Consider the following 12,311-nt stretch of genomic DNA (forward strand, 5'->3'; position numbering starts at 1 on the left):
TTATCTTTTGCTGTATGCTGGACATTTTAAGTGAAAAAGTATGTATGGTAATAATTTTTTTTTTTAACTTGGGATCTTAGCTCCCCGACTGGGGATGGAACCCGCACCCCCTGCAGTGGAAGCGTGGAGTCTCGACTGCTGGACCACCAGGAAGTCCTATAATTTGAGTTTTGAAATACAGCACTTTCCTCCAATGAAAGGATACTAAAGGTAGCTTAATTCAATTTTCCTCTTAATTTTTAGTAATGATTCATGTACAAAAGAAGGTGACTGCCAATAATATAAACAACAGGGGAAAGTACAACTTCTCTGGGGAAGATGTCTGGCTTCAAAGAACTTCCCTTGTCTTGTCTGTGAAGTGGGCCCTGATTCCTGCCAGGAGTCAAACAGTTCTTCACTAAGAGAAGCAAGTCAGGCTCTCTATCATTGGTCCAACCTACCTTTTGAGGTTTTTTTCCCACGATTCCCTTATACTGGCATTATATTAAGCAAAACTAACCAATTCCCCATTTTTCTAACGTGTACTTTATTTTCCTGCCTTGATACGTTTCTCTCCACGTGTGATGCCCATTTAACTTCATCTCTTCTAAAGGAAATTACCTCAAGACCAAGCTCAAATATACCCCTTTTAAGAAGCCTTCCCAACCAATGTGCTTTTTGCTCTTCTGAATCCTCTTGGCACTTAGTACCCACCCTTTTTTCCCCCAACTAACCCTGGGCATCTTCATTTCACAAAAGCCCCCTATCAACTGTTTTTTAATAGACTTTGTTTTAGAGCAGTTTTAGGTTTATACAAAAATTGAGAAGTCCAAAGTTTCCTTGCCCCCCAAAACACAGTTTCCCCTATTATTTACACCTTATGTTAGTTTGGTATATTTGTTACAATTGATGAACCAATATTGATACATTAACATCCATAGTTTACATTGGATTCACTCTGTGTTGTACATTCTATGGGTTTTGACAAATATATAATAACACGTGGTCCCTCATTACTGTATACAGAATAGTTTCATTGCTCCAAAAATCTGCTGTGCTCTACCTATTCGTTCCTCCTTCCCTACCCTACCCCCAACCCAACATTTGGCAACTGCTGATTCCAAATAACTGACCAAAAATCCTGGAACTAACAAGCAATTAAAGCAAGGTTAATGTACAAAAGTCAATTGCTTTCCTACATACTAGCCATGAACAACTGAAATGTGAACTTAATATCAGTTACATTAGCACCAAAAAAAAAAAAACAACAAAACCCTCAAGTGTAAATCTAACAAAATATGTACATAATCTATATGAGGAAAACTACAAACCTCTGATGAAAGAAATGAAAGAAAATCTAAATAAATGGATATTCCTTCATTGAATTTTAAAAGCAAACTCTCCACTCAGTGAGAATCAGTGACCGGCAGAGCAGAGGGGCAACCACTCATTACAGCCCTTTATTGGCTTGGGCTGGCTACACAGGACCCACCTCTTAAATCAGAGATTTAGAAATGCCTTCCTTCACAATGATGGTTAACAAAAAAAATCCCCCAAACAAAGGTAGCCCCGCAGGTGTGCAGCTTCCAGTGAAAAGCCCAGGGCCCTCACCCTGTTGCAGCAGGGAAAGAGGCGACAAGATAAAATACAAACAAGCGTTTCGTATTTATGTATAAGTCCTAAATATTGCCTGGAACGTACTCATACTAAAATGTAACAAAGTTATTTGTAGCTTAGCCAAAATTCAAATGTAACTGTCTCCGGTATTTTTATTTGTGATATCTGGCAACCCTACTCCAAGGCCTCACTGTGGCAGAGACTTAGAACGAGGAAAAACAACAAATATCTTAGGTGTATTCTGTGCTTGACATTTTTCAAAGCCTTTCAACTCTTTTCTCTCAGGATCTTACTACAAGTCTGAGAGGAAAGCAGAACAAGCATTTCCATTCTCATTAACCAGATGGGAAAAAAACCCCAGACACCATACCACCCCCCCGAAAAAAAACTCACACAGCAAAAAAAAAAACAAAACAGGGAACAAGAAATGGAGGGACGCTTACCCAGGTCAGGAACACAGCTGGCTCTGATCATTCTTAAGCCCACCTGTTGAATTAGCCCAGGTTCAACCTTGGAATCACCTAGGGAACTGCCCAAAACCCGCTGATGCCCGGACCCCACTCCTAAAGTCTGGACGTCTTTTAAAAACATTTTACCTATCTACTTATTTATTAATTTAAATCAATTTTTTTTTTTAACCTTTGGACCCCCTTCACCCATTTCTCTTAGCACGTGGTACTTTCAGTGGACTTTTCGGCCTTAAAGTCATCTTTATTTTAATCTCATTATATTGTAAAGAGTCTGCAAGTCGCAAAATCAGTCCACCGCTCTGGTTACTCATCTGAAAACCTGGGAGGTAACAGTGTATTTCTTAAAGGGCTGTTGTTAAGATTAGGTGAGCGAAAATGTGAAATGATGCCTGGTACAAAGTGAGCGCTCAAATAAACGTCAGCTACCATGCCTTAGAAACACCGTGACTTCGATCGAAGAGTTTTCACTAAAGGGAAATAAAGGAGGACTAAGTTTTAAAATTCTACTAGATACTTGAGATAACGTGTCGAGAAGCATACACGCAAACGGCCGGAAGGAGAACGGCGCCTGCGCAGGGCCGCGGGGGCGGGGGCGAGAGCGGGCGTGCGCAGAGCCGGGGACGGAAAAGCGCATGCACGGGGCGCCCTGCCCGTGGTGAGCGGCGTCCTCCTCGTGGTGCGCGGCGCTCTCCTCACGCCGTGCCTGTTCGTCGGTAGCTGCTCGGCTCTGACGAGAATGATGGATTTTGAGAATCTTTTCTCCAAACCCCCCAACCCGGCTCTCGGCAAGAAGTCCGCCACGGACTCTGACCAAAGGTGACCCCCGGTCTTTTCATGCTTTGAACGCAGGGGATGCAGTTAGGTTCCGCCCCTTTGTTCCTTCGGGAGGCTGCGCGGGCAGGGCCGCCAGGTCCCAAGGGGAGCGCATCGGGCCGGCCGGGCCGGTGCGACGGCCGGGCGTCCACAGGTCGTTCCGGGGCAGGGGTTAGAAGCCGGGGATGGGGCCCGGTTCATAGGCCGCCGGAGCCAGCGGTGCCGGGAGCCTGGGCCGGGGGGAGCGGCGGGGCCCAGGCGGCGAGGGAGGCCCGGGATGCTCCCCTTTCTCTGCGCCCCGGCCCCTCCGGCCGGGTGGGAACCCGCCTGCGGCCCCATAGCGCTTTGCACTTGCAGGCAGTCAGCTCCTAGGGGACGGAGATCATTTGTCATTCTCACTGCACGTGCTAGGCGCTTTTGGGTAGAAAAGACGTGCGGTGAAGGATAAGGAGTCTCCTGATTTACATCGAAAGATCCTACAGACCATAATAGAGCAGCGAAGTCCATTGGGATATACTATTTCCTTTAGGTTGAAAAAGGCACTGAGACTGCCACGGAGAAAATGGAAGCAGGTTAGGGAGGGAAGAGAGGATGGGATGGTAGGGAGGAGGTAGATCTTTTAAGGATGGGAGGTAAGGAAAGCCTCACTAATAACATGGATAATTAATATTTGAGTAGGGACCTGAAGGAGGTGAGAGAGATTGATTATCTAGTGGGAAGAGTATTCCATATAAAGGTCCTGAGGTGGAGTGAGCTAGCTGTGATGGGGTGTTGGGAGCGAAGTGGCCAGAAGGACAGTTGGCGTGGAGTAAGAATAGTGGGGCTGGAAGAGAGGAACTCGAGAGGTATTGGGATGGGGGGCGGAGGGGGAGGCAGCTTGTGTAGGGACTTGTAGGTGCCGTAGTAAGGACTCTGGCTCCTACCCTGAGTGAGGTGAGAGGTCTTGGAGGGTTTTTAGCCGAGAGTGACATATTAGCAGGACCATCTGGTTATGTGGAGAGTAGAACGGAGGGGGGGCCAGAGTAGCTTGGATCGTAGTTTTAGCAACAAGAAGTGGTCAGGTAAGGATATATTTGGAAGATAAACTATTTTCTCACAGATTGGATGGGCAATCTGAGAGAGGAGTTAAGGTCAACTTCAAGGTTTTTGGTCTGTATCATTAGAAGGTTGGAGTTGCTGTTTCAGATTGCAGGAGGATTAGATCAAGAGTTCAGTTTTGGGGAGTTGCCTGGCGGTCCAGTGGTTAGGACTCGGCGCTTTCACTGCCGTGGTGCAGGTTCAATCCCTGGTCTGGGAACTAAGATCCCGCAAGCCCTGCAGCGCGGCCAAAAAAAAAGTTCAGTTTTGGATATATTAAGATTTTGTCCAGTAGATATCCAGGTGCATATTTTGAATAGGAAGTTGGCTCTGCCTGCCTGGACTCAAATCTCAGCTCCACCATTTGCTAGGTTTGAAGCAGGTTACATAAGCCTTCCGTGTTCCGGTTTCTCATCTGTAAAATGGGCTTTTAAACCATAGTGTATATGTCATAGGGCTGTTGTGATGTGTGTAATGTGCATGGAACAGCGCCTGGCGCAGAGTCAGCGTAATGCAAGAGTCAGCTGCTGCCGTTACTGCTGCTGTGGTCATTATTGCTCTGCCTAAGGAGAGGTTGCTTCCTGCTCCATAAGATGATTCATTACTGAAAACCAGAACAGTGAAAGTCACAGCATTTGGTTTATTGGCTCTTGTAACGATGGCCTCTGTAGAAGGCGCACACCTTGGTCTCTCGTCTGATGGACGTGACTGAAGCTCTGACTAGGGACAGATCGGCGTAGTAAACTGTTGGATTGGATGAGGCTGTGAAGCCTGAGCTCCTCCTGTAACTGAAAGAAGCACAAAACCACTCTTCACATTCCAGTGCTAGCAGTGCCTTTCCACTCGCAACGTGTTCTTTTGAGAACATACACATTGCCTAGTCCTTGCCTTTATCTGGCGTGCCACTCAGATCTTAAGCTTTTATCTCTTGGTCACTACTTGCTGAGACACAGTTGTCTTCAGACTTCTGTGTCTATAGCATCAACCATTATTTAGATTTACCTGTACATTTTATTGACTTGTTTGTTTCTTTTATTTCCCATCTTCATCTTTCTTAGGTTTATTTTTAGTTTTGCTGGAATAACCTCAAGTAGTCATCTCAGATGGTATCTATGCATGTTCAGCTTCTCAGTCCTAATGACCCTGAAAACAACTTTTCTTTTTCATCTTCCCACTTGAATATAAGTTTAGTTCTCTCCTGACCTCGGAAGGCACCCTGCATTCTACCTGAAATACTCTTCTCCCTGACATTCCTCTTTGTTTTTAATTCTTACATATCTTTTAGGTTAGGAAAACTTTTGGCCCCCAAATCTAGGTTAAGTGTTCCTCATGTATGCACTGATACTTAGCACACCATACTGAAGTTGCTTTCTTTTTTTCTCCCAAGTAGATAGAAAGTTCTTAGAAGGCAGGAACAAGGTCTTTTTCATTGTTGTATTCCAGGATTTAAGGTCCAGAGCCTGGTGTATGGTGGATACTCAGTATTTGTTGAATGAATGAATGATTTATATAGCTACTAATAGTTGAACATTAAGGTTATGTAATATAAAGTTTCAGCTTTGCGGTTTACTCATAAACATATGTTGACCTTTACTACTCATCATAATTTTGTACCTTATTTCTCTGGAATATTCGGGGTAGATTTTGAATTTGGAATTTCTTTGAGGGCAAGTTGAAGGTAAACCAAAGCAGTGAATTTTAATGTTGTGGTATGAACCCTTTTCAGGTTGAAAAACCCTTTTGTGTTATTTGATATTTTTGCTGCAGAATCGATGGTGAAATAGATGATACAGAAGTTGAAGAAACACGAGAAGAGAAAATAAAATGGAAAGTAAAACTGAAGTGTGAGCAGATTTCCAAAAAAGTAAGATTAAGTTGGTGTATTGAAAAAACAGACAGAAATGGATGTGAGAATTTGATTAGGGATCCTATTTGTCTCCTTTTAGTTAGCATTTGAGACCAGGTTACTTATATCAAAGGAAACCTTGTTGTTATACTTTAAAAAAATTTATCATTTAAGAACTTTGTTGTTGTTTAACATGACCTGTTTTTAGTGCATTGTCTTTATTGTGGTTTCCCCTATCTTTGAAATGGTTGTTAACGGTTTCAAAAACTTCTTTCTTTTCAAATTAGATAAAAAATTTTGATTTGCTAACTTAACCTTAGTGATTTATAGCTTGAAGCTTGTATTCAGTTGCTAGGACTGCCATAACAAAGTACCTCATACTGGGTGATTTAAACAACAGAAATTTATTGTCTTGTGTTTCTTGAGGCTAGAAGTCCAAGAGCAAGCTGTCAGGAGGGTTGGTTCCTTCTGACAGCTGTGAGGAAGAATCTGTTCCATGCCTCTACCCTAGCTTCTGGTTGGTTTGCTGGCAATCTTTGGTCTTCCTTGGCTTGGCTTCCAGAAGCATCATCTTGATCTTTACCTTCATGTTTGAAGGGCATTCTCCCTGTGTGAATACGTCTGTGTCTAAATTTCCCACTTCTATAAGGACACCAGCCATATTGGATTAAAGCCCACCCTAATGACCTCATCTTAACTAATTATACATATAATGGCCCTATTTCCAAATGAGGTCACATTCTAAGGTACTAGGGGTTAGGACTTCAACATAAGAATTTGGGGAGGACACAGTCAACCCACAGCAAAGCCAATATCTGCTCCTTTCTTGCTTTTTCTCTTTTTTGAACTTTTTTTTATTGTGAATGTTAACGCACTGCAAAAGAATGGGTTCAAATTGGCAATGAGACTCACAAGACACACATGGGCTTTAATATGATATTCTTATACTCAGCTTTATAAAAGGATACAGGACAGAAAATCCAGCAGGTACAGCATCTTCATCTCCTCAGGAAGCCTCTCAGCTACCCAAGTACATAACTTCTTTTGCCCTTTGGGGCATATATGGCTGCTGTGGACGAGAGCTGTGGTTGACACCAAGAAACTGCAGTTTGGGTTTCCCACACCTTTTTTATGCTATTTTAGTCATGTAGGTCCCAGTCTTTCATGCCCACTTAAAGTTCCCCAGTCCATGTGTAACACCATACAGGAGATGGGCAGCTACAACCTTCTATGATTATCTTAAGGAGTTTCCCAGAAACAATACTGTGAGGAGATGGATACCTAGATTATTTCTAAGTAGGCTTACTCCAGGCCAGGCTCTTTACTTATGAGTGTGTAAAACATAAATGTATAGTATCACAGCTAATTAAAAAGAGAACACCCAAGTAAACACTATGCAAGTCAAGAAAGCTTTACCCACAGTGCCTCTGATGCCTCCTTTTTCAGTTGTATTCCCTTTTCTCCTCCTGGAGGTAACTACTATCCGAACTTGTGTACTGATCACTTCCTTGTTCTTTACAGTTTTACTACTAATGCTGTCACCCTTCAGAATGCAGTTTTCTCTTGCCTGTTTTTGCACTTTATAGAAATAGAATAGTGTCGTACATGCTCTTTGCTGTCTTCTTTTTCTCACCGTTCTATTTATAAGATTCATAGTATACACGACATATACATGTAGTATATACATAGTATACACAAGTGGCGTATACTGATGTGTTCATTTTCTTAGCTGCATAGCATTCCATTATTTGAATATACTAGGTTCTGGTGTTGGTAGACATTTGGTCTCATGTCCAGTTTTGGGGGTTATGGGCAATGCTGCTACGTCTCTTACTTGTATCCTGCTGCACATCTACTCTACATTTACCTAGGAGTGGAACTGCTGGGTCTTAGAGTACAAGCATCTTTCCCTTTACCGTGATGCCAAACTGTATTCCAGAGTGGTTCTACTGGTTTTTATTCCCAAAGGCAGTGTGTAAGAGGCTGTGTTTCTACTGCTGCTCACTTGGTATTTGTTACCTTTCTTTTTTTTTTTTTTTTTTATTTTTTTTTATTTTTTAAACATCTTTATTGAAGTATAATTGCTTTACAATGGTGTGCTAGCTTCTGCTTTACAACAAAGTGAATCAGTTACACATATACATATGTTGCCATATCTCTTCCCTCTTGCATCTCCCTCCCTCCCACCCTCCCTATCCCACCCCTCTAGGTGGTCACAAAGCACCGAGCTGATCTCCCTGTGCTATGCGGCTGCTTCCCACTAGTTATCTGTTTTACATTTGGTAGTGTATATATGTCCATGACACTCTCTCACCCTGTCACATCTCACCCCTCCCCCTCCCCATATCCTCAAGTCCATTCTCTAGTAGGTCTGTGTCTTTATTCCCATCTTGCCACTAGGTTCTTCATGACCTCTTTTTTTTTTTTCCCTTAGATTCCATATATATGTGTTAGCATACTGTATTTGTTTTTCTCTTTCTGACTTACTTCACTCTGTATGACAGACTCTAACTCCATCCACCTCATTACAAACACCTCCATTTCATTTCTTTTTATGGCTGAGTAATATTCCATTGTATATATGTGCCACATCTTCTTTATCCATTCATCCGATGATGGACACCTAGGTTGCTTCCATGTCCTGGCTATTGTAAACAGAGCTGCAATGAATATTTTGGTACATGACTCTTTCTGAATTATGGTTTTCTCAGGGTATATGCCCAGTAGTGGGATTGCTGGGTCATATGGTAGTTCTATTTTTAGTTTTTTAAGGAACCTCCACACTGTTCTCCATAGTGGCTGTATCAATTTACATTCCCACCAACAGTGCAAGAGTGTTCCCTTTTCTCCACACCCTCTCCCAGCATTTATTGTTTCTAGATTTTTTGATGATGGCCATTCTGACCGGTGTGAGATGATACCTCATTGTAGTTTTGATTTGCATTTCTCTAATGATTAATGATGTTGAGCATTCTTTCATGTGTCTGTTGGCAATCTGTATCTCTTCTTTGGAGAAATGTCTATTTAGGTCTTCTGCCCATTTTTGGATTGGGTTGTTTGTTTTTTTGTTATTGAGCTGCATGAGCTGCTTGTAAATCTTGGAGATTAATCCTTTGTCCGTTGCTTCATTTGCAAATATTTTCTCCCATTCTGAGGGTTGTCTTTTGGTCTTGTTTATGGTTTCCTTTGCTGTGCAAAAGCTTTTAAGTTTCATTAGGTCCCATTTGTTTATTTGTGTTTTTATTTCCATTTCTCTAGGACCTGGGTCAAAAAGGATCTTGCTGTGACTTATGTCATACAGTGTTCTGCCTATGTTTTCCTCTAAGAGTTTGATAGTGTCTGGCCTTACACTTAGGTCTTTAATCCATTTTGAGTTTATTTTTGTGTATGGTGTTAGGGAGTGTTCTAATTTCATACTTTTACATGTACCTGTCCAATTTTCCCAGCACCACTTATTGAAGAGGCTGTCTTTTCTCCACTGTATATGCTTGCCTCCTTTATCAAAGATAAGGTGACCATATGTGCGTGGGCTTATCTCTGGGCTTTCTATCCTGTTCCATTGATCTATATTTCTGTTTTTGTGCCAGTACCAAACTGTCTTGATTACTGTAGCTTTGTAATATAGTCTGAAGTCAGGGAGCCTGATTCCTCCAGCTCCATTTTTCGTTCTCAAGATTGCTTTGGCTATTCGGGGTCTTTTGTGTTTCCATACAAATTGTGAAATTTTTTGTTCTAGTTCTGTGAAAAATGCCAGTGGTAGTTTGATAGGGATTGCATTGAATCTGTAGATTGCTTTGGGTAGCAGAGTCATTTTCACAATGTTTATTCTTCCAATCCAAGAACATGGTATATCTCTCCATCTATTTGTATCATCTTTAATTTCTTTCATCAGTGTCCTATAATTTTCTGCATACAGGTCTTTTGTCTCCTTAGGTAGGTTTATTCCTAGGTATTTTATTCTTTTTGTTGCAATGGTAAACGGGAGTGTTTTCTTAATTTCACTTTCAGATTTTTCATCATTAGTATACAGGAATGCAAGAGATTTCTGTGCATTAATTTTGTATCCTGCTACTTTACCAAATTCATTGATTAGCTCTAGTAGTTTTCTGGTAGCATCTTTTGGATTCTCTATGTATAGTATCATGTCATCTGCAAACAGTGACAGCTTTACTTCTTCTTTTCCGATTTGGATTCCTTTTATTTCTTTTTCGTCTCTGATTGCTGTGGCTAACACTTCCAAAACTATGTTGAATAATAGTGGTGAGAGTGGGCAACCTTGTCTTGTTCCTGATCTTAGTGGAAATGGTTTCAGTTTTTCACCATTGAGGACAATGTTGGCTGTGGGTTTGTCATATACGGCCTTTATTATGTTGAGGAAAGTTCCCTCTATGCCTACTTTCTGCAGGACTTTTATCATAAATGGGTGTTGAATTTTGTCGAAAGCTTTCTCTGCATCTATTGAGATGATCATATGGTTTTTCTCCTTCAATTTGTTAATATGATGTATCACGTTGATTGATTTGCGTATATTGAAGAATCCTTGCATTCCTGGAATAAACCCCACTTGATCATGGTGTATGATCCTTTTAATGTGCTGTTGGATTCTGTTTGCTAGTATTTTGTTGAGGATTTTTGCATCTATGTTCATCAGTGATATTGGCCTGTAGTTTTCTTTCTTTGTGACATCTTTGCCTGGTTTTGGTATCAGGGTGATGGTGGCCTCGTAGAATGAGTTGGGGAGTGTTCCTCCCTCTGCAATATTTTGGAAGAGTTTGAGAAGGATAGGTGTTAGCTCTTCTCTAAATGTTTGATAGAATTCGCCTGTGAAGCCATCTGGTCCTGGGCTTTTGTGTGTTGGAAGATTTTTAATCACAGTTTCAATTTCAGTGCTTGTGATTGGTCTGTTCATATTTTCTATTTCTTCCTGGTTCAGTCTCGGCAGGTTGTGCATTTCTAAGAATCTGTCATTTCTTCCAGGTTGTCCATTTTATTAGCATAGAGTTGCTTGTAGTAATCTCTTATGATCGTTTGTATTTCTGCAGTGTCAGTGGTTACTTCTCCTTTTTCATTTCTAATTCTATTAATTTGAGTCTTCTCCTTTTTTCTCTTGATGAGTCTGGCTAATGGTTTATCAATTTTGTTTATCTTCTCAAAGAACCAGCTTTTAGTTTCATTGATTTTTTGCTATTGTTTCCTTCATTTCTTTTTCATTTATTTCTGATCTGATCTTTATGATTTCTTTCCTTCTGCTAGCTTTGGGGTTTTTTTGTTCTTCTTTCTCTAATTGCTTTAGGTGCAAGGTTAGGTTGTTTATTCGAGATGTTTCCTGTTTCTTGATGTAGGCTTGTATTGCTATAAACTTCCCTCTTAGAACTGCTTTTGCTGCATCCCATAGGTTTTGGATCGTCGTGTCTCCATTGTCATTTGTTTCTAGGTATTTTTTGATTTCCCCTTTGATTTCTTCAGTGATCACTTCGTTATTAAGTAGTGTATTGTGTAGCCTCCATGTGTTTGTATTTTTTACAGATCTTTTCCTGTAATTGATATCTAGTCTCATAGCGTTGTGGTCGGAAAAGATACTTGATACGATTTCAATTTTTTTAAATTTACCAAGGCTTGATTTGTGACCCAAGATATGATCTATCCTGGAGAATGTTCCATGAGCACTTGAGAAAAATGTGTATTCTGTTGTTTTTGGGTGGAATGTCCTATAAATATCAATTAAGTCCATCTTGTTTAATGTATCATTTAAAGCTTGTGTTTCCTTATTTATTTTCATTTTGGATGATCTGTCCATTGGTGAAAGTGGGGTGTTAAAGTCCCCTACTATGATTGTGTTACTGTCGATTTCCCCTTGTATGGCTGTTAGTATTTGCCTTATGTATTGAGGTGCTCCTATGTTGGGTGCATAAATATTTACAATTGTTATACCTTCCTCTTGGATCGATCCCTTGATCATTATATAGTGTCCGTCTTTGTCTCTTGTAATAGTCTTTATTTTAAAGTCTATTTTGTCTGATATGAGAATTGCTACTCCAGCTTTCTTTTGATTTCCATTTGCATGGAATATCTTTTTCCATCCCCTCACTTTCAGTCTGTATGTGTCTCTAGGTCTGAAGTGGGTCTCTTGTAGACAGCATATATATGGGTCTTGTTTTTGTATCCATTCAGCCAGTCTGTGTCTTTTGGTGGGAGCATTTAATCCATTTACATTTAAGGTAATTGTCGATATGTATGTTCCTATTCCCATTTTCTTAAATGTTCTGGGTTTGTTATTGTAGGTGTTTTCCTTCTCTTGTGTTTCTTGCCTAGAGAAGTTCCTTTAGCATTTGTTGTAAAGCTGGTTTGGTAGTGCTGAACTCTCTCAGCTTTTGCTTGTCTGTAAAGGTTTTAATTTCTCCATCAAATCTGAATGAGATCCTTGCTGGGTAGAGTAATCTTGGTTGTAGGTTTTTCTCCTTCATCACTTTAAGTATATCCTGCCACTCCCTTCTGGCTTGCAGAGTTTC

At 40.9% G+C, this 12,311-nt stretch overlaps 1 protein-coding gene across 4 annotated transcripts in view; it reads left to right on the forward strand.

Moving 5' to 3' along the window:
* Positions 1-2,699: 2,699 nt before the first annotated feature.
* Positions 2,700-12,311, forward strand: part of ZC3H8 (zinc finger CCCH-type containing 8) — a 36,297-nt gene continuing 26,685 nt past the window's right edge. For 3 of the 4 annotated variants that reach the window (XM_061211090.1, XM_061211091.1, XM_061211092.1), the window contains exons 1-2: positions 2,700-2,882; positions 5,724-5,820. In XM_061211090.1, coding sequence (XP_061067073.1) covers positions 2,803-2,882; positions 5,724-5,820 — 177 coding nt within the window. In that variant the 5' untranslated portion in view covers positions 2,700-2,802. The remainder of the gene's footprint in view (positions 2,883-5,723; positions 5,821-12,311) is intronic. The other variant, XM_061211093.1, reaches the window with a different exon arrangement.

This window comes from Eubalaena glacialis, chromosome 14, assembly GCF_028564815.1.
Source record: "Eubalaena glacialis isolate mEubGla1 chromosome 14, mEubGla1.1.hap2.+ XY, whole genome shotgun sequence".
Classification (NCBI taxonomy): Eukaryota; Metazoa; Chordata; class Mammalia; order Artiodactyla; family Balaenidae; genus Eubalaena; species Eubalaena glacialis.